General features: G+C 53.4%; 1 protein-coding gene across 2 annotated transcripts in view; it reads left to right on the top strand.

Moving 5' to 3' along the window:
- LOC144737097 (myosin-binding protein C, slow-type-like) overlaps nucleotides 1-20151 on the top strand; it is a 56671-nt gene extending 36520 nt beyond the window's left edge. The window contains exons 16-27 of one of the 2 annotated variants that reach the window (XM_078619770.1): nucleotides 1303-1407; nucleotides 5885-6073; nucleotides 6501-6635; nucleotides 7027-7197; nucleotides 8291-8379; nucleotides 9211-9406; nucleotides 10486-10625; nucleotides 12156-12315; nucleotides 13360-13496; nucleotides 15028-15214; nucleotides 17820-17870; nucleotides 19919-19976. In XM_078619770.1, coding sequence (XP_078475896.1) covers nucleotides 1303-1407; nucleotides 5885-6073; nucleotides 6501-6635; nucleotides 7027-7197; nucleotides 8291-8379; nucleotides 9211-9406; nucleotides 10486-10625; nucleotides 12156-12315; nucleotides 13360-13496; nucleotides 15028-15214; nucleotides 17820-17833 — 1523 coding nt within the window. In that variant the 3' untranslated portion in view covers nucleotides 17834-17870; nucleotides 19919-19976. Of the gene's footprint in view, nucleotides 1-1302; nucleotides 1408-5884; nucleotides 6074-6500; nucleotides 6636-7026; nucleotides 7198-8290; nucleotides 8380-9210; nucleotides 9407-10485; nucleotides 10626-12155; nucleotides 12316-13359; nucleotides 13497-15027; nucleotides 15215-17819; nucleotides 17871-19918 lie in introns of both variants that reach the window. The other variant, XM_078619771.1, reaches the window with a different exon arrangement.
- The last annotated feature ends 2797 nt before the right edge of the window (nucleotides 20152-22948 follow it).

A 22948-nucleotide genomic window follows, 5' to 3' on the forward strand; every position in this document is an offset into this window, starting at 1 on the left:
GTTTGTGTGTGTGTATCTGTGTGTGTGTCTTTGTGTATGTGTATCTGTCTGTGTGTGTGTCTATGTGTATCTATCTGTGTGTGTGTTTGTGTGTGTCTTTGTGTATGTGTATCTGTCTATATGTGTGTTTGTGTGTCTTTGTGTATGTGTATCTGTCTGTGTGTGTGTCTTTGTGTATGTGTATCTGTCTGTGTTTGTGTATGTGTATCTGTCTGTGTGTTTGTGTGTGTGTATCTGTCTGTGTGTGTGTTTGTGTATGTGTATCTGTCTTTGTGTGTGTCTTTGTGTATCTGTCTGTGTGTATGTATCTGTGTATGTGTATCTGTCCGCGTGTGTGTTTGTGTGTGTCTTTGTGTATGTTTATCTGTCTGTGTGTGTCTTTGTGTATGTGTATCTGTCTGTGTGTGTGTTTGTGTGTGTCTTTGTGTATGTTTATCTGTCTGTGCGTGTGTTTGTGTGTCATTATGTATCTGTCTGTGTGTGTGTCTTTGTGTTTGTGTATCTGTCTGTGTGTGTGTATCTTTGTGTATGTGTATCTGTCTGTGTGTGTGTGTCTTTGTGTATGTGTATCTGACTGTGTGTGTGTTTGTGTATGTGTATCTGTCTGTGTGTGTTTGTGTGTGTGTATCTGTCTGTCTGTGTGTGTGTATCTGTGTATGTGTATCTGTCTGTGTGTGTGTTTGTGTGTGTCTTTGTGTATGTTTATCTGTCTGTGTGTGTCTTTGTGTATGTGTATCTATCTGTGTGTGTGTTTGTGTGTGTATCTGTGTATGTGCATCTGTCTGTGTGTGTCTTTGTGTCTGTGTTTGTGTGTGTCTTTGTGTCTGTGTGTGTCTTTGTGTATGTGTATCTGTCTGTGTGTGTGTGTCTTTGTGTATCTGTCTGTGTCTGTGTGTGTGTCTGTGTATGTCTTTGTGTATCTGTCTGTGTGTGTGTCTGTGTCTGTGTGTGTGTCTGTGTGTGTGTCTCTGTGTGTGTGTCTGTGTATGTGTCTGTGGTGCTCGTGTGGGGAGCGTTAGTGGTTAGCGAGGTGCTCTGGGAGTTCGATTCACACTCACGGCCAACACCAGTGGCGATTCTCTGAATCTGTCCTTTGACTCCCCTAAGTCGACTCAGCCTCAATCGAGTACCTGGTGTGGTGTGTAAACATCGCTACCGGGGGAGACAAAGGCGGCCGAGAGTAGTCCTGGCCACCCACCCATCCGTGTCCCGTGCCAGCCTTCATAGGTGCTCGCTAACAGCACTTGCCACATTAAATCTGTTAAGGCTGCATGGGGGATCTTTGTCTTTGTGCGCGTGTAGACATTCCAGACCCGCCCGAGTCTCCTGCCATCATCAGCATCGGCGAGGACTCGTGCGTGACCACGTGGAAGGCGCCGCTCTACGACGGCGGGGAGCCCATCCTGGGTCAGAACACACATACAGACACACACACTGACATACACAGACACACACAACAACAACAACAACAACAACCGCCATTCGCGACCAAGTGGCGGTGACGTCACCACGACGCTTGTGCCAGGCCATGTGCACCTTGAGGCCACGTGAAGTGTCAAACGCCCGCTGGCAGGAGGTCACGGGGCAGACCCAGGTGCCACGGGACTGACTGAGATGACCGAGATGACTGGCTGATGCACCACCTGTGCCCCCTACTGTGCCAACTTGCTGTGCTTTAGCCACCCGGCGCTCCGCTCGTTGTTGTGAGTGTCGCTCCTCCGCCCTCCGTTGTTGTTGGAGGGCGACTGCCTCCAACTGCCCAGTAGCGTCCTTCACGAGCCTCCTCCACAGAGGCCGATCTTGACACCGCTGGTACCAGTCAACGGCAAGTCCACTCAGCTCCACGTCCTCTTGTGCCACATCACTCCATCTCTTCTCTAGCCCGTGCTACGCCCGTTTAGCCCCCTCGATCCGGCCGAACAAAAGCTGTTTAGGCATGCGGTGGCTGGGCATGCGGGCTACATGACCCAGCCAACGCAGCCTTGCCTGCCGGAAGAGCTCACCGATGGGACTTTGCCCAGATCTTTCAAGGATTTGTGAGCTCCTCACACAATCCAGCCTGGTTAAACCCAGGATGGATTGTCGGCAGGCCAGCCTAAATGTTTCCAACCGGCGATGATGCTCCATTCGGGGGGTCCACGCTTCGCAAGCGTAGAGAAGGGAGGGAATGACTGTGGCAGAGAAGACCTGAAGCTTCGTGCGGAGCGACAGACCAGGTAGCTTCCACACAGCGTTACGCAACCGATCAAAAGATATTGCCGCTCGACTGATTCGGAGTGAGACCTCTGCTGTTAAACTGGAGCCGGTCATAAGCACACTGCCCAGGTATGGGAAACTCTCCACTCTCTCCACTACTGCCCCATCACCGATTGCGAGTGGTACAAAATACCCAGGCAGGTGCTTAGTTTTGGAGGGGCTGATGGTAATGCCCCACCTCCTAGTGGCACACTCCAGTCTCAGCAGCAGCGTTTCCAACTCCTCTTCTGAATGAGCAGCTATTACCAAATCATCGGCATACATAACGTGGTTGACCAATAGGGAGCCATCCCTTGATCGCACCCGGGCGTCGATCAGCCTCCCATTATATCTGTACCAAATAGAAATTCCCCCGGTACAGCTATTGAAGGCTTCACAAACTACGCGGTCAAGATAGATGTTAAATAATGTGGGATCCAGAGGACATCCCTGTCGCACCCCAAGGTGTACAGGGAAAGGTTCTGACTCCCGGCCACGTAGTTTTACCCGGGCCCGCTCACCATCATGAAGGTCCTTAATGATCGTGAGCAGAGGGTCAGGGACTCCGAGAGCATGAAGAACAACCCAGAGCCCAGGCCTACTGATGGTATCATAGGCCTTGACCAGGTCTATTAAGCAGAGATGTAGGTCTTGTTGGAATTCCCTACACCTCTGCTGTAGCAGACGGACAGAAAATATGGCATCTGTGCAGGACCGCCCTTTCCTGAAACCGCATTGGGGCTCCGCAAGGCTCTCCTCAGCGTGCCTAGCAAGGCGATGTTGAATAATCCTTGCCAGGACCTTTCCCGGCACACTGAGGAGTGAGATGCCCCTGTAGTTGTTACAGTCTCTGCGGTCCCCCTTCTTAAAGAGGGGGACCACCAGGGCATCCTTCCAATCCTGCGGAACCCGTCCAGTGGTCCAGACTGTTGTTATGATGTCATATAGGGCAGTCTGTGCACAAACGCCAACCTCCCCCAGCATTTCGCTTGGGAGATCATCTCTGCCCGGTGCCTTTCCTGGTCTCAGACTCCGGATCGCCTTCAGTACTTTCTCAACAGATGGCACCTCAGCCAGCCACTCACAGGGGGTGACTTCTTCCAATATTTGAGGCACCGCAGCCTCAGCAGGGTTATCCCCACTTTGTGCCATGATGTTTTCCTGGCTGAGGGATTTCCCCTCCCCCAGGACCTCACAGAAATGCTTAGCAAATCTGCAAACCTGTTCCTGGGGGTCGGAGATTGGATCACCGTTTTTTCCCCTAATGATGATAATAGGTGTGGAGCTGCAGGTTACTTTTTTGATGGAGTTAAATAGTGATTTGTGATCGCGGGCCACTGAGGCAGACTCCATCTCCTCAGCAACCCGCAACCACCACCCATCCTTGCAGCGCCTTACGGCTCTCCGAACCTCCAAGCAAAGGCTGCGGTAAACCTCCTCATTCTCTGACGTGGGATGCTGTAGCCGATGAGAGTGGGCCTGTCGCTTTTTCTCAACTAACCTGAACACCTCCTCTGTCAGCCAGGGTTTCTGGGGAGGTCTGGACCGCGTACACAAAGCAGCCATTGCAGCTACATGAGTCACAGTCCTAAACCTCACCCATTTACCTTCGACATCAGGAGGAGTGGGGGACGATGCCAACCCCAGCTGCAAGCGATGATGAAATTCTCGCTTGCAACTTTCATCAGCTAACTGAGACCAGGCCACTTTTGGTTGGAATGGGGTCCTGGGTGTACACCCACCACCGGAGTGGAAGAATGGCAGGCGCATCCATTATGTTGTGTGGATGCACCGATGCCAGAAGAGCGTGTTGATAATTACAAGCCCATGGACTGCACAAAAATCTAGCAGCCTCCTACCGTTGTTATTGAGCTGATCTGGCCCATGCCTTCCAATCACTCCAGACCAGGTGCCAGCATCATGACCAACTCGGGCATTGAAGTCACCCAACAAGATGACTCTGTCTCGAGTGGCCACTTTAGCCAGCACCTGTGACAGGAGGTCATAGAAGGCCTCTGACTCATCGGCTTTGCCTGCATCCCTCCACGGATGTTCGTCTTCGGTGGGGGCATAAGTAACCACGACCACCACTCCTCGCCTCCGGTTGATCAGAAGGCGAGCCCAAAGTATCCTGGGGCTTACAGCTTCCCACACCTCACCGCCACGCTCCCACGCCCTCTTCATTCTTTTGTTCAGAAGAAGAGCCACACCCTGTTGTTTGGCAGTCTCCTGCCCCGAGTGGAGGACTGTCCACCCCTCATGGTGGCAGGAGCCAGAACCGGTCCACCGGACCTCCTGAATGCCACAGAGACACACACACACAGAGACACACACAGACATACACACACACACACACACGGATACACAAAGATACACACACAGAGACATACACAGATACACACAGACACAAACACACAGATACACACAGACACACACACAGATACACACACACAGACATCCACAGACATCCACACAGACACACAGACATACAGAGACACACACACAGATACACACACACACACAGACAAAGATCCCCCATGTAGCCTTAACAGAGACTGTAGGGGCAAGTGCTGTAAGCGAGTAGCACCTATGAAGGCCAGAACGGCACACGAGGGGGTGGGTGGCCAGCATCATCTCCCCAGTGGAGATGTTTACACACCGCACCAGGTACTAATTTGAGTCGACAGACACACACACAGACACACAGACATACATAGACACAAACATACAGACAAATACACACAGACATAGTCACCCAGACACACACAGACACACACACAGACACGCACATACACACACATAGACACCCAGACATACACACAGACATACATACACGGACACACACACAAACAAGGATGCCCCGGGTAGGCTCTCACAGGCTGTTGGAGCGAGTGCTGTCAGCTAATGCCTCCATTCCTCCCTCCTCCCCATCCTCCACCACCTCATTCTGCTCCACCTCCTCTTCCACCTCCTCCCCATCCTCCTCCTTCTCATTCTGAACCTTCTCTTCTTCCATCATCTCGTTCGCGATGCGTGCGCGTGCGTGTGCGTGCGTGCATGTGCGTGTGTGTGCGTGCGTGCACGTGCGTTTGCGTGTGTGTGCGTTCATGCATGTGTGTGCATGTGCGTGCGTGTGTGTGCGTACGTGTGCGTGCATGCCTGTGCGTGTGTGTGTGCGTGCGCGCGTGCGTGTGTGTTTGTGCGTGTGTGTTTGTGCGTGCGCGTGCGTGCGTGTTTGTGCGTGTATGTGCGTGTGTATGTGTGCGTGCACGTGTGTGCGTGTGTGTGCGTGGGTGTGCGTTCGTGCGTGTGTGTCTGTGCGTGTGTGTGTGCGTGCGTGTGTGTGTGTGCGTGCGTGTGTGTGCGTGCGTGTGCGTGCATGCCTGTGCGTGTGTGTGTGCGTGCGCGCGTGCGTGTGTGTTTGTGCGTGCGCGTGTGTGTTTGTGCGTGCGCGTGCGTGCGTGTTTGTGCGTGCATGTGCGTGTGTATGTGTGCGTGCACGTGTGTGCATGTGTGTGCGTGGGTGTGCGTTCGTGCGTGTGTGTCTGTGCGTGTGTGTGTGCGTGCGTGCGTGCGTGTGTGTGCGTGTGTGCGTGCGTGTGTGTGTGCGTGCATGTGTGTCTGTGCGTGTGTGTTTGTGCGTGTGCAGGCTACGTGATCGAGCGCAAGAAGAAGCAGAGCCAGCGCTGGATGCGTCTCAACTTCGACGTGTGGAAGGAGCTGACCTACGAGGCGAAGGCCATGATGGAGGGGGTCCCCTACGAGATGCGGATCTGCGCCGTCAACGCCATCGGCATGTCGCTGCCCAGCGAGCCCTCCAAGCCCTTCGTGCCGCTCGGTAAGGCGGAGCCACTCACCCACAATGACAATCACCCACAGTGCCACTCACCCACAGTGCCGCTCACCCACAGTACCGCTCACCCACAGTGCCACTCACCCACAGTGCCGCTCACCCACAGTGCCGCTCACCCACAGTGCCGCTCACCCACAGTGCCGCTCACCCACAGTGCCGCTCACCCACAGTGCCACTCACCCACACTGCCACTCACCCACACTGCCACTCACCCACAATGACAATCACCCACAGCGCCACTCACCCACAGTGCCGCTCACCCACAGTGCCGCTCACCCACAGTGCCACTCACCCACAATGCCGCTCACCCACAGTGCCGCTCACCCACACTGCCGCTCACCCACAATGCCGCTCACCCACACTGCCTGTGCAGTGGCTACACGGGGGACCGTTGTGTGTTTGTGTGTCGCAGCTCCGACCAGCGAGCCCTCGCACCTCATCGCCGACGACATCACGGACAGCAGCATCTGCCTCAAGTGGAAGCAGCCGGAGAGGATCGGAGCGGCCGGCCTGGACGGCTACCGCATTGAGTACTGTGCAGAGGGATGTGAGTGGAGCGGCGGTGGTGGTGTTGGTGGTGGAGGTGGCGGTGGTGGAGGTGGTGGTGGCGGTGGTGGTGGTGGTGGTGGCGGTGGTGGTGGCGGTGGTGGCGGTGGTGGCGGCGGTGGTGGTGATGGTGATGGTGATGTTGGAGGTGGTGGTGGCGGCAGTGGCGGTGGGGGAGGTGGTAGCTGATGATAATGACGACGATGATGACAATGACCATGAAGACGATGACGACGATGATGACGATGACAATGATGATGATGATGACGACGATGATGACGATAACCACAATGATGACGATGATGACGATGATGATGACAATGATGACGATGATGACGACGATGATGACGACGATGATGAGGCCGATGACGACGCCGACGTTGCCGTTGCAGCCACGGACTGGGTGAAGGTGAACCCGGACAAGCTGATCGACGACACCTCGTACGTGGTGCGTGACCTGCCCAAGGACGCGAAGCTCTTCTTCCGCGTCATCGCCGTCAACGCGGCCGGCGACAGCCAGCCCTGCACCACCTCGCAGGCCATCACCATCCGCGAGCTCGTGTGTACGGGACTCACGCACATCGTGAACATCACCACCGTTGCTGGCATCATCAGTAGCATCACCATCATCAATAATGACATCATCATCAATAATAACATCACCACCGTTGCTGGCATCATCAGTAGCATCACTATCATCAATAATAACATCATCACCATCATCAATAATAACATCATCACCGTTGCTGGCATCATCAGTAGCATCACCATCATCAATTATAACATCATCATCATCATCAGCCACATCGTGAGCATCATCACATTGTCACTCCCTCCCTTCCAACTTTGTGTGTCTCTCTCTGTGTGTCTCTCTCTGTCTCTCTCTGTGTGTGTCTCTGTGTGTCTCTGTGTGTCTCTCTCTGTCTCTCTCTGTGTGTGTCTCTGTGTGTCTCTTTGTGTCTCTCTATGTGTGTCTCTCTTTGTCTCTCTGTGTGTCTCTGTGTGTCTCTGTGTGTCTCTCTCTGTGTCTCTCTGTGTGTCTCTGTGTGTCTCTGTGTCTCTCTATGTGTCTCTGTGTGTCTCTGTGTGTGTCTCTCTCTCTGTGTCTTTTTGTGTGTCTCTCTCTCTGTTTGTGTCTCTGTGTGTCTCTCTCTGTGTGTCTTTCTCTGTCTCTCTCTGTGTGTCTCTCTCTGTGTGTCTCTGTGTGTCTCTCTGTGTGTGTCTCTCTGTGTGTCTATCTGTGTGTGTCTCTCTGTGTCTCTCTGTGTGTCTCTGTGTATCTCTCTCTCTCTGTGTCTCTCTGTGTGTCTCTCTGTGTGTCTCTGTGTGTCTCTGTGTCTCGTTGTGTGTCTCTGTGTGTCTCTCTCTCTGTGTCTCTCTGTGTGTTTATCTGTGTGTCTCTCTGTGTGTCTCTCTCTGTGTCTCTCTGTGTGTCTCTCTCTGTGTGTCTCTCTCTGTGTGTCTCTCTGTGTCTCTCTCTGTGTCTCTCTGTGTGTGTCTGTGTGTTTCTGTGTCTCTTTTTGTGTCTCTCTCTCTGTCTCTCTCTCTGTGCGTCTCTCTCTGTGTGTCTCTCCCTCTCTAACTATATTTTTGTGCTTGTCTCTCTCCGTGTCTCTCTCCGTGTCTCTCTCCGTGTCTCTCATTGTGTCTGCGCAGTCCCACCTAAGATCATGGTGCCCAGACATCTCCGGCAGAATTACATCAAGAAAGTTGGAGAGACGGTCAACATCGTCGTGCCGTTCCACGTGAGTCTCGCTCGCCACGCGAATCTCGCTCGCCACGTGAGTCTCGCTCACCTGGTGAGTCTGTGAATATTTGAATATTTGAATCGATTTTGGGCGTCCCCTAGTTCTACTCAGCCTGGGGGGGAGACTAAGGCGGCTGGGCGAGGTGCTGGCCACCCACCCCCTCGTGTGCTATTTTGGCATTCACAGGTGTTCGCTAAAAGCACTTGCCCCAACAGTCTGTTAAGGCTACACGGGGGGTTTTTGTGTGCATGTGTGTGCGTGCATATGTGTACGTGCGTGCGTGTGTACGTGTGTGTGCGTACGTGTGCGTACATGTTCGTACGTGAGCGTGCATGAGTGTGCGCGCACGTGTGTGCGTGGGTGCGCGCGCGAATTTGCGTGCGCACGCGCGTATACTTGTGTGTGTGTGTACATGTACACGTGTATGCGTGTGTGTGTGTACACATGTACACATGTATACGTGTGCGCGTGTGTGTGTACACTTGTACGTGTGTGTGTGTGTACACATGTATACGTGTGCGTGTGTGCGTGTGTGTGTACACTTGTACGTGTGTGTGTATACATGTATACGTGTGCGTGTGTGCGTGTGTGTGTACACTTGTACGTGTGTGTGTGTGTGTGTACACGTATACACATGTACACGTGTATACGTGTGTGTGTATACGTGTGTGTATACCTGTGTGTGTGTGTGTGTACACGTGTATACGTGTGTGTGTATACGTGTGTGTATACGTGTGTGTGTACACGTGTATACGTGTGTGTGTATACGTGTGTGTGTGTACACGTGTATACGTGTGTGCGTGTGTGTGTGTGCGTGGTGGTCGCCAGGGCAAGCCGAGGCCCAAGGTGACGTGGCTCAAGGACGGCCAGGTGCCCGACGTGAAGCAGGTGAACATCCGCACGAGCGACAACGACTCCATCCTCTTCATCCGCAAGTGCCTGCGCGAAGACTCGGGGATCTACGTCCTCACCGTGCAGGTGGAGGACATCGTGGAGACGGCCAACATCACCGTGCAGATCGTCGGTACGTGCACGCGTGTGGTGTGTGTTGCGTGTGTGTACGTGTTGTGGTGTGTGCGTGTGTGTGTGTTGTGTGTGGTGTGTGCGTGTGTGTACGTGTTGTGGTGCGTGTTGTGTTGTGTGTTGTGTGTGGTGTGTGTGTGTTGCGTGTGGTGTGTGCGTGTGTGTGCACGCGTGTGGTGTGTGTACGTGTGTGTGTGTGTACGCGTGTGGTGTGTGTGTGTTGTGTGCGTGTGGTGTGTGTACGCGTGTGGTGTGTGTGTGGTGTGTGTACGTGTTGTGTGCGTTGTGTGTGTGTGTACGCGCGTGGTGTGTGTGCACGCGTGTGTTGTGTGCGTGTGGTGTGTGTAAGCGTGCGAGTGTACGTGTGTGTGTGTGTGTGTGCGTGCGAGTGTACGTGTGCGTGTGAGCGTACGAGTATACGTGTGTGCGTGCGAGTATACGTGTGTGCGTGTGTGCGTGCGAGTATACGTGTGTGTGTGCGTGCGTGCGAGTATACGTGTGTGCGTGTGTGAGCGTGGTAGTATACGCGTGTGTGTGTGTGTGTGTGCGTGCGAGTATACGTGTGTGTGTGTGTGTGCGTGCGATTATACGTGTGTGTGTGTGTGTGCGTGCGAGTGTACGTGTGCGTGTGAGCGTACGAGTCTACGAGTGTGCGTGTGTGAGCGTGGTAGTATACGCGTGTGTGTGTGCGTGCGTGCGTGCGAGTATACGTGTGTGCGTGCGTGCATGCGAGTATACGTGTGTGTGTGTGCGTGCGAGTATACGTGTGTGTGTGTGCGTGCGAGTGTACGTGTGCGTGTGAGCGTACGAGTCTACATGTGTGCGTGTGTGAGCGTGGTAGTATACGCGTGTGTGTGTGCGTGCGTGCGAGTATACGTGTGTGCGTGCGTGCGTGCGAGTATACGTGTGTGTGTGTGTGTGTGCGTGCGAGTATACGTGTGTGTGTGTGTGTGTGCGAGTGTACGTGTGCGTGTGAGCGTACGAGTATACGTGTGTGCGTGTGTGAGCGTGGTTGTATACGCGTGTGTGTGTGCGTGCGTGCGAGTATACGTGTGTGCGTGTGTGTGCGTGCGCGTGCAGAGAAGCCGGGCCCGCCGGTGAGCGTGCGCATCGTGGAGGTGTGGGAGTGCAGCGCCGCCATCGAGTGGGTCGCTCCCCGTGACAACGGCAACTGCGAGATCTCCGGCTACACGGTGCAGAAGGCCGACAAGAAGACCATGGTGAGTGAGTCTATGGGTCTCTGTGTGTGTCTGCCGTTGTGCGCATTCTTCTACGGAAGTGACCTCGTAGCTGTCGCAAACCGTGAGCTCAACGAAGCGGCTTGTCGTCGTCATCGCCTGGACAGTTAAAGTAGCAGGCAAATGCAGTAGACCATCGATTACCGTCGATTATCGATGATTGCCATCGATTACCATCGATTATATCCGGCAGTTTCAGCGGGAAGGGTGGCGGCTGATTTAAAAAAACGCCGGATAATCACTCCCATCATCATCATCATTATTTAAAATAGCGAATTTTCTGCACATGCATGTATAACATTAGATTTTTAGGTGTTGTGTATATGGTTTTTTTGTGCTTTAAATGTGTTAACTATGTGAAATTGGCATAAAGAAACATAAGTTTAAAAAGTTACCGCATTCACCGTTCCGTACTCACCACTCCAATCTTGAAGGCTCTGCATCATGGTGGTGATGTACGTACGTGCAGTCTTTTTCATTGTTTAAGTTGTATGTAGTGTATAATGTAGTGTATGCAATATGTGACAGTGCACGCCGTGGTGCCGATAGCCGCACTGGGTTAGCAGCCTTTCGCAGCGGTTTCGCCGGATCGGCCCAGGAAGCAGCTGGATAATCGATGATGATCGACCGTAATCTCAACGCGCGTTGATTCTAAATGTGGGTCCTCGCTCACCATCGCGTACCTCCCATCGTAGCAACGACAGGTCTCGTCATCAGTGGACCACGATCCGCTGTGACGTGTTGATCCACGTGGCAGAGGTGTGGACTCGAGTCATGTGACTTGGACTCGAGTCAGACTCGAGTCATGAATTTGATGACTTGCGACTCGACTTGGACTTGCATAACAATGACTTTGTCCCACCTCTGAGATGTGGACTCGAGTCATGTGACTTGGACTCGAGTCAGACTCGAGTCATGAATTTGATGACTTGCGACTCGACTTGGACTTGCATAACAATGACTTTGTCCCACCTCTGCCACGTGGTGTCGGTAGTGGTGGTAGTGGTGATGTTGATGGCAGTGATAGTGTCAGTAGTGGTGGTAGTGATGGTGTCGGTAGTCCTGGTGGGGGTGGTGGCGGTGATGTCGATGGTGATGGCGGTGGTGATGGCGGTGATGTTGATGGTGATGGTGGTGTTGATGGCGGTGGTGGTGGTAGTAGTGGTAGCAGTGACGGGTGTCGCTGATGTTGTCTGTGGCGGCAGTGGTGGTGACGGTGGTGGTGATGGTGTTGATTGTGATGGCAGTGTTGGTGGCGGTGGTGGTGGTGGCAGTAGTGGTGGTAGCGTTGGCGGTGATGGTGTCGGTAGCGATGGCGGTGTTGGTTGCGGTGGTGTTGGTGGCGGTGATAGTGGTGGTAGCGGTGACGGTGATGGTGTTGGTGGCGGTAGTGGTGGTAGCGGTGGCGGTGATGGTCTCAGTAGTGGTGGTGGTGATGGCTGGCGGTAGTGGTGATAGCGCTGACGGTGGCGGTGATGGTGTCTGTGTCCGGTGGCGGTGTCGTCGGTGCAGGAGTGGTTCACGGTGTACGAGCACTACCGCCGTGTGCACTGCACCGTCTCGGACCTGGTGGTGGGTAACGAGTACTTCTTCCGCGTCTACGCCGAGAACATGTGTGGCCTCAGCAACGACGCCACGCGCACCAAGGATAGCGCTCGCATCCCCAAAGCCGGTACACACGCACGTGCACACACACACACACGTGTACACACGCACACGTGTACACACGCACACAACACACGTGTACACACACGTGCACACACACACACGTGTACACACGCACGTGCACACACACACGCACGTGTACACACACACACGTGAACACGTACACACACACACATGTACACACGCACACACACACACGTGTACACACACACGTGCACACACACACACGTGTACACACGCACGTGCACACACACACACACGTGTACACACGCACGTGTACACACACAAACCGTGTATACATACACACACATGCACACAACATCACCATCGCTGCTCACCCTCACGATCATCATCGCACACAATGATCACCACCACTGTCACCATCACCACCATCACCAGGGCCGGATTCAGATTGTGTAGGCCCCTGGGCTCCAGCTACTGTTAGGCCCCCAGTAATATTTTCAAGAGGAAAACAAAGTTAAAGAAAATTTAAATGTATTTTTAACAAGGCTAACAACAAATAAAATTCAGCAATCAATCAGTTTCAAGGACAATGCATTTATTATCAGAGTTTTTTTTTTTTGACCACAAGCATTGTGGTTAATGCAGACATGATTTCTTCGTAAAAAGGTTTCAGTTTTGTTGCCAGAAAAAAGGGGGAAACCCCTATTACTTTTTCAGTGAAATAACTTTTCACTTTCTCTTTGGTTATTACGGTAAAGTCACGTAGGTGAAAAAATTTAATAATAAAAAAAAGTAAATAAAAAAAGTAAATGCAATTTTATTTATTTATTTTTATTTCATTTTTTTCACCTACGCGACTTTACCGAAATAACCAAAGAGTATGGATCCTTACAGTCACGAGAACTTGAAATCGAGAATTCACTTTTCACTTAACCTCTGGAGGCACCTCCAGCTAGTGGAGGCCCCTGGGCTTCAGCCCCTAAAGCCCCACGCCTGAGTCCGGCCCTGACCATCGTCACCGTCAATCGTTGCCACCGCCCTGCCAACTGCGTGCATCGCACCCCCGGGCGGCCGTGTGCCACTGCAGGCATCGTGTACCGCCCGCCCGAGTACAAGGAGCACGACTTCCTGGAGGCGCCGCAGTTCACGCACCCCCTGGTCGACCTGTGCGCCATCTCGGGCTACAACGCCACGCTCAGCTGCTGCGTCAGAGCCTTCCCCAAGGTGAGACACACACAGACCCACGCACACACACACAGACTCATAGACTCACACAGAGACTCATAGACTCACATAGAGACATATAGACTCACACAGAGACCCGTAGACTCACACAGAGACTCATAGACTTACACAGAGACACATAGACTCACACAGAGACACATAGACTCACTCAGAGACCCATAGACTCACGCAGAGACCCACAGACTCACACAGAGACCCACAGACTCACACAGAGACCCACACTCACTCAGAGACCCATAAACTCACACAGATACCTATAAACTCACACAGAGACCCACAGACTCACACAGAGCATCATAGACTCACACAGAGACTCACAGACTAACACAGAGACCCACAGACTCATAGAGAGACCCACAGACTCACACAGAGATGCACAGACTCACACAGATACCTATAAACTCACACAGAGACCCACAGACTCACACAGAGCCTCATAGACTCACACAGAGACTCACAGACTCACACATAGACCCACAGACTCATAGAGAGACCCACAGACTCACACAGAGATGCACAGACTCACACAGAGACCCACTCACTCAGAGACCCATAGACTCACACAGATACCTATAAACTCACACAGAGACCCACAGACTCACACAGAGCCTCATAGACTCACTCAGAGACGCACAGACTCACACAGAGACTCACAGACTCATAGAGAGACCCACAGACTCACACAGAGACGCACAGACTCACACAGAGACTCACAGACTCACACAGAGACCCACAGACTCATAGAGAGACCCACAGACTCACACAGAGATGCACAGACTCACACAGATACCTATAAACTCACACAGAGACCCACAGACTCACACAGAGCCTCATAGACTCACACAGAGACTCACAGACTCACACAGACCCACAGACTCATAGAGAGACCCACAGACTCACACAGAGATGCACAGACTCACACAGAGACCCACTCACTCAGAGACCCATAGACTCACACAGATACCTATAAACTCACACAGAGACCCACAGACTCACACAGAGCCTCATAGACTCACTCAGAGACGCACAGACTCACACAGAGACTCACAGACTCATAGAGAGACCCACAGACTCACACAGAGACGCACAGACTCACACAGAGACTCACAGACTCACACAGAGACCCACAGACTCATAGAGAGACCCACAGACTCACACAGAGATGCACAGACTCACACAGATACCTATAAACTCACACAGAGACCCACAGACTCACACAGAACCTCATAGACTCACATAGAGACTTACAGACTCACACAGAGAGCCACAGACTCATAGAGAGACGCACAGACTCACACAGAGACGCACAGACTCACGCAGAGACCCATATACTCACAAACATAGTATTGTGTATATCACCACGTCGGGAAATGAAAGGAAAACATATCACCGCCAATAATAATCAATAAATAATAATCAATCACAATCAAAATAATAATCGTAACAACAATCACGAAAAACATATTTACTTCCCCCCCTCCCCCACCAAAAATAAAAAAATCCTCGGCAGCCCAAGATCCGGTGGACGAAGAACAAAGTGGAGATCCGCGACGACCCCAAGTACCGCATGTTCAGCAACCAGGGCGTGTGCACGCTGGAGGTGCGCAAGCCGGGCCCTTACGACGGCGGCGTCTACTGCTGCCTCGCCGAGAACTCCCTGGGCGATGCCAAGGTCGACTGCAAGTTCGAGTGCAAAGGTGAGTGGGCAGTGGCGGCCGTGGTGGTGGTGGTGGTGGTGGCCGAGGTGAGGGCCGCTGTGGGAGTGGACTCCTCTTCCGGTACCAGTCGGTAACAGGCAGAGATTGCGCTTCTTTTCTTCAGAGGCAGAGCGGCCACTCGGCTGGTTCCCTGGGCAGTCTCCTGCCCCGAGTGGAGGGCTGCCCCCACCCCTCATGGTGAGCGAGGTCAGGACCCGTCCACCGGACCTCCCAGGACTCCACAGGCGTCCATGGCGCTGCCGCTCCAACCCCATATTGAGGTTTATAATCTAGCAGCAGTAGCAGCAGCAGCAGCAGTAGTAGCAGGAGTAGTAGCAGCAGTAGTAGCAGTCGTAGCAGCAGTAGCAGCAGTAGTAGCAGTAGCAGCAGTAGTAGCAGTCGTAGCAGCAGTAGCAGCAGTAGTAGCAGCAGCAGCAGTAGCAGCAGCAGTAGTAGCAGCAGCAGTAGTAGCAGTAGCAGCAGTAGCAGCAGCAGTAGCAGCAGCAGTAGCAGCAGTAGCAGCAGTAGTAGTAGCAGGAGTACGATTTACGCGATCAATATCAATGATGGAGTCGGCTTTTAGTTTGTGTGTTGGGGTAGAGATCGCTTACATGCAATTGTGTCGTTAAACCGACCACCACCCGGCACAGACAATCGGTAAGGGGTTTGTGCCGGGTGAACAGCACGTGGCCAATTCGTTTACTTAGTTCAGCACGCGCGCACACACACACACCGGTTGCGTGTTGGGGAGTTACATTCACAACATCCCTACAGAGGACCACCTAACCCACTGTATTTATATATATACACACACATATATATATATAAACACAAGCCTTTGGTTTTTATATATATGTATAGATTATATATATGCCTAGGATGTTTCTCCTGCTCACAATGGCCGTGTCATCCGCTCGACGGCCACCGAACCACCACCCCCAGCGTAGCGCACCAAACGCTCGCCAAGCCGCCGTCGTTGCGACCGGCGCGGTGAAGTATGGGCGCACGCGTCCCACCAGTGGAGTGACACGGCCATTATGACCCCCCCCCCCGCCCCCCTCCGCCCCCTCCTCCTCGTGGACCCACGCGGTCGTCCAGCAATGCAAATCTGTTGTGAAGGTCTTCTCCGTGTCACATCTTCGTTGTCGTCGCTGCATCCATGTCACATTCCGTGTCCGCGCGTGTCTCTGTGTGTGTGTGTCTGCGTGTGTGTGTCTGCGTGTGTGTCCGTGTGTGTGTGTGTCTGCGTGTGTGTGTGTGTGTCTGTGTGTGTGTGTCTGCGTGTGTGTGTCTGCGTGTGTGTCTGTGTGTGTGTGTCTGTGTGTGTGTGTCTGTGTGTGTGTTTGTCTGCGTGTGTGTCTGTGTGTGTGTCTGTGTGTGTGTGTCTGTGTGTGTGTGTCTGTGTGTGTGTGTGTCTGCGTGTGTGTGTGTCTGTGTGTGTGTCTGTGTGTGTGTCTGCGTGTGTGTGTGTGTGTCTGTGTGTGTGTGTGTGTCTGCGTGTGTGTCTGTGTGGGAGCGGTTCGCGCTCCGCTGCGCTACGAACCCGGCGACCACCCCAGAGTTCCATTTCCCGCCCGCGGCAAAACCCACGCCGGTGATGGTGATCTGAACCGGTCCCGGGCTTCCTCCCCTAGGTCGACTCAGCCTCAAACGGGTACCCGGTGCGGTTTTGTAAACATCGCCACTGGGGATACAAAGGCGGCCGGGCGTGGTGTTGGCCACCCACCCATTCGTGTGCCGCGCCGGCCTTCATAAGTGCTCGCAAACGACACTTGCCCCAACAGTCTGTTAAATGTGAGGGCTCTTCATCTTTGTAGCTGTGTGTGTGTGTGAGAGTCTGCGTGTTCTCATTTCATATGCCTTGCAGTGCTTCTGAAAGTTGTGATATCATTCCTGCTGTGTTCTCCCCTCTCTCCCCTCCCTCCATTGTCCATCTCTCCCTCCCTCCGACTCCTCCATCCCCCCCCCCCATCTCTCCCTCCCTCCCACTCCCCACACCCCCCCCATCTCTCCCTCTCTCTGCTCTCCCTCCATCTCTTTCCCTCTCACCCCACCCCCATCTCTCCCTCCCTCCCACTCCCCACACCCCCCCCACCGTCCATTCTCCATCACCCCATCCACTCCCCACACTCCCCCCCCACCCACCGTCCATTCTCCATCCCCCCATCCACTCCCCACACTCCCCCCCCCCCCCACCGTCCATTCTCCATCCCCCCATCCACTCCCCACACTCCCCCCCCCCACCGTCCATTCTCCATCCCCCCATCCACTCCCCACACTCCCCCCCCCCCCACCGTCCATTCTCCATCCCCCCATCCACTCCCCACACTCCCCCCACACCGTCCATTCTCCATCCCCCCATCCACTCCCCACACCCCCCCCACCGTCCATTCTCCATCCCCCCATCCACTCCCCACACTCCCCCCCCCACCATCCATTCTCCATCCCCCCATCCACTCCCCACACTTCCCCCCCACCGTCCATTCTCCATCCCCCCATCCACTTTCCATCTCCCCCCGTCCACTCTCCATCTATCACCCCTCCCCCGAACCCTCCCCCGCACACCCCTCCCCCCTGTCCTCCCCCGCCCTCCCCCCGCCCCCAGTCATCACTCAGTAGCTGCGTTGAGCGAGTGATGTCACCCCCCGGGCTGGAGGTGAGCTCTCATATGCCGCACCGATCGCCATATGAAGCTTCTTGTGCGCTGGGTGACGATCCATCGGTTCGGCGCTCGGGGCAGTCGCGTGGCCCACCCCCCCAACCCCCCCGCCCCCCCGAAAGAAACTTGATAACTCCACGGTGGTTCAATAATCCTAGAAACTATGAAAAATGAGAAGAGAAGGAGAGGTGGTTAGGGGGGGGGGGAGTCGAACCCAGGCTGCCTTTGTGGTGACCTCCCAGACATGTCTCAATAACGACGACGACAACAACAAAAGCCAAAGAGCTTTGCAGCTCATCGGATTTTTCCCCCCTCGGGTCATTTTCTTACGTACTTTACGAGCCGCCCCTGGGGATGCCTCCTTCAGCCAGCGGCGTTCGGCAAAAATAGCCGCGGATTCCCCCCATCAGCTGAAAAATGTCACCGATTCCAGCGGTGTGCCTCAATCTTCCTTGATTAGAGGAAACAAGACGATGCTCGATGTAGTCGGCACTTTGCTTCGTTCATCGTTTCGCTTGTTGTGTTTTAATGGTTCACTTATTCCCTCTCTCTGCACCCATCCACTTGAGCTGCCACACCCTCAGTGAGAGCCCTGGCGTTGATTGTTGGGCACCCCCCCCCTCAGTGAGAGCCACGCGTGGATTATCAAGTTTTGACCGGAACGGGCCCCCCCCACCGGACGACCGCCTGTTGACTTCCCCACAAAGCAGTACTCATTTTATAGACCCCCTTGGAGGGAGTGACGATGATCGGCTGAGTTGAACTTCTAATAGCGCCCGATAGTTGGCTGACACTTAGGGTCCTGTTCACCCTCCCGCAAGCAATGACGTGAGCAAACGGAAGAGGGAAGCAGGCTTTCTCCACTGCTGGCCTGGACGAGACTTAAAACTACCTCGCTGCAGTTCCGCTTGCCTCTAACCGCTACCGTTGCCGGACTAACACTGCGTGGAGATTGGCACAATGCGTGGATCCTGCGGTAGGTGACGGCGGCGGTGGCGGTGATGGTGGTGAGCGCAGTGGTGACGCGCATGCACCGCACAGCAAGGAAGGGGCCTGGGTTCGAATTTCGACTCAGGCACACTTTCTGTGTGGTGTCTGTATGTTCTCTCTCTCTCCCTGTTCTGCAGAGTGAGTGAGTTGAGTTTGTATGACCCCCCCCCTGTCCTACAGTGAGTGAGTTGAGTTTGTATGATCTCCCCCTGTTCTACAGAGTGAGTAGAGTTTGCATGATCTCCCCCTGTTCTGCAGAGTGAGTGAGTAGAGTTTGTATGATCTCCCCCTATTCTGCAGAGTGAGTGAGTGGAGTTTGTATGATCTCCCCCTGTTCTACAGAGTGAGTAGAGTTTGTTTGATCTCCCCCTGTTCTACAGAGTGAGTGAGTGGAGTTTGTATGACCCCCCCTGTTCTACAGAGCGAGTGAGTGGAGTTTGTATGATCTCCCCCTGTTCTGCAGAGTGAGTGAGTGGAGTTTGTATGATCTCCCCCTGTTCTACAGAATGAGTGAGTGAGTGGAGTTTGTAGAACAGGGGGAGATCATACAGAGTGAGTAAGTGGAGTTTGCATGATCTCCACCTGTTATACAGAGTGAGTGAGTGGAGTTTGTATGATCTCCCCCTGTTCTACAGCATGAGTGAGTGAGTGGAGTTTGTATGATCTCCCCCTGTCCTACAGAGTGAGTGAGTGGAGTTTGTATAATCTCCCCCTGTTCTGCAGAGTGAGTGAGTAGAGTTTGTATGATCTCCCCCTGTTCTGCAGAGTGAGTGAGTAGAGTTTGTATGATCTCCCCCTATTCTGCAGAGTGAGTGAGTGGAGTTTGTATAATCTCCCCCTGTTCTACAGAGTGAGTGGAGTTTGTATGATCTCCCCCTGTTCTACAGAGCGAGTGAGTGGAGTTTGTATGATCTCCATTGTTGTTGTTGTTTACGGTAAGTCGTCGCTATAAGGAGCGGGTTTCACGCTACAATGCACAACATGCACCTTTATACCGCGGCACATGCACCGTTATTCCCGTATTTATTTATTTTTTATGGGCCCCCCCCGCGTAGGAAATCTGAGCATCCTGGACATGCTGCTGCAGGGGGTGCCTCTAAACCTCATCCAAAACATCCTGGACAAGACAGCCAGCGAGGAGCAGGCGGCGGCTAACAACAACAGCAGCAACAGCATCAACAACAACAAACAACAGCAGCAGCAGTAGCAACTAACAAACTAAACCCCAAAAGCCATCAGTCCCACCGACAGCAGCGGCCCGGCCGAGTGAAACGCGTCCATGGGGGGGGGGTGGGGGGGGGGGTCACGTTCTGTGTCTTCACATCGACGTCATCGTCGTCATCATCGTCGTCGTCATCATTGGCCATGGTCCATCCACTGCTTGATGAGGCCCTCGGACTCTAGGCGACCGCACGGTTAGCGCTCCGCTCCACGAACCCGGCGACCCGGATTCGATTCCCGCTCACGGCCACCGCCAGTGACGATTATTCCACCCGTCCTGGGCCTCCCCCTAGGTCGACTCAGCCTCAAATGAGTACCTTGTGCGATGTGTAAAAATCGCCACTAGGGAGACAAAGGTGGCCGGGCGTGGTGTTGACCTCCCACCCCCTCGTATGATGTGCCGGCCTTCATTGGTGCTCGCTAAACAGCATTCAGGCTATACGGGGGATCTTTTATCTTTGCCTGTGTGTGTGTGTCTGTGTGTGTGTGTCTGTGTGTGTGTGTGTCTACGTTCGAGTCCAGGCTCTGAGAGACTGACCGAACGTGGTTCGATATCGCCGGGGTCAGAGCCGTTGGGTCGGTACGGCGAGTTACGGCACTTGTGAGCGTCATCGGTGAAGAGAGGATGGAGCTGATGGGTGTTGAGTGATGTAGTGCTTGATGGCAGAGGTGGTGCATATGCTACGCTACATGTATATGGTACGTGTACACACCTGTACAGGTGTGTATCGCTGTGCAGGTGTGTGGATGTATGAGTGTTTGGATATACATGTGTATGGCTTTGCATGTGTATGGCGAAACAGGTGTGTGGCGATGCAGGTGAATGAGTGCAGAGCTTTGCAGGTGTGCTACCGCGCAGGAATACATATCTACCGTATTCATCCAGGGCCGTGCAAGTAGAGAGATCCTTGTTCAATCCACTGCTAGACGCACTGTCTTCCCCACACCGTATATCACCACGACGGTTAGAGTGGGCTGGTAGAATGTGGGGGGGGGGGGAGCATAGAAATGCAGTGCAACTACGAGAGGTGACCTGCGCTTCTCCTCTGCCACCCCCCGCGTGTCGCCTGAGGATGCTGGTTGTTGTTGTAATTGCTGGCGAAACGTCACGGCTACTCGAATTGTAAATGTTGTGGTGGGATTACTCTCCAACCACACACTACACTATACACTACTATACACTACACTATACACTACTATACACTACACTATACACTACACTATATACTACACTATACACTACACTATACACTACACTATACACTACTATACACTACACTACTATACACTACACTATACACTACACTATACACTACTATACACTACACTATAATTGTAAATGTTGTAGTGGGTTTACTCTCCAACCACACAATCGGTTCGTGCTGAACTCGTCAGTAATTGGCCACGTTTCGGCCACGGAACAAACCCTTCACTCATTGGCTGTGTCGGGTGGTGGTGGCAGCGGCGACTCTAACGACACAACGTTTATATGCACGCGTTTGAATGTTAGCGGGCGTCTTGTGTAACAGGTGCTATAGGCTGCGGGCCACCGGCGAATGCCTGGCACGTGAATCAAGAAAGAGAAACGACCCCACGCATGAAAGTTTCCAAAGTTTCCGATTGTGTTGAGTCAGCTGAGAACTCGGGAGTCCCGGCGCCAGGGCTCTTGATGGTGGCACGAGAGTCGGGATCAGCCTGCTGCCAGTGGGGGGCAAGCGGGTGGAGGGGTGGTAGGGGTGGTGATCGCTGATGTGTCTGTGCGCGTGCGTGTGTCTGTGCGTGCGTGTGTCTGTGTGCGTGTCTGTGTGTGTGGTTGTACGTGTGTGTGTCTGTGTGCGTGCGAACCCAATCGAGTAAAGTTTGCAGAGTCTATTTTCGATTTCGGTCCCAAAAGAAATAAAAAACGTGGACCTCTGACGCCGGTGGGACACGACGACGACGTGGGGGGGGGGGGGGGGGCTCGACCCCGCTAGGCCCGGGTCGCGAGCGACTCGACGTGGTCTGGGTTTGAGTGGTGGTCACGATCAGCACCAGGGGGTCACGATCAGCACCAGGAGGTCACGATCAGCACCAGGGGGTCACGATCAGCACCGGTGGTTCTGTGCTCGCCCCAGCGAACTTTTACCTCTGGTTCAGGCGCGGACAAATGCGGGATTTGCTGTTAAGAATATTTAGTTTCCCTTCCAGAATCAGAATATTGTACTTATACTGCGGGAGAGAATCCGATGAGCTGGAAAGCTATTTTCCCCACAGATGTCCAGCAGTGGGCACGGGGTAAGAGCTTCTCAACGACAATACACACAATACACACAATACACACAAACACGAGAGCAGTGTTGCTGTTGCTAGTGCAGCAGCGACGACCATGATGATGATGACGATGATGATGATGACGATGATGACGATTATGACGATGATGACGATGAGGACGATGATGATGATGATGATGACATTTTGTGGTTGCGAGAGGAGGGCGAGATTTTGGTCGCGTGGATCCAGCGGAAAGGGGACCTCCCCCCCCCACCCACAACTCCTCCATCCCGCCTCCGAGGGAATAATTCCGGGAGTCCGTCACCTTTAGACCCAAGAGCCCCCCCCCCCCCGTAACGAATGTTCATTTAGTTGTTGTAGTGCTGTGATTGATGGTGGCTTTGTTTTTGAAATCTTAGAACGTTTTGCTTCTTTTTTTGCGTTGTTGTGAGTGGTTATTCAAGAGGAAACCACCACCACCACCACCTTGCTGTTTGTTTTGCTGGTGATGTCTCTTCCACTTGGCAAGGGGATTTGTGCCGATCCGGAACACGCAAAGTGTTTTTTTGCGTTGATTTTGAAATTGAATAAAAATCACGAAATATGAACGCTTC

Source organism: Lampetra planeri, chromosome 64 (assembly GCF_965212315.1).
Source record: "Lampetra planeri chromosome 64, kcLamPlan1.2.h2, whole genome shotgun sequence".
Classification (NCBI taxonomy): domain Eukaryota; kingdom Metazoa; phylum Chordata; class Hyperoartia; order Petromyzontiformes; family Petromyzontidae; genus Lampetra; species Lampetra planeri.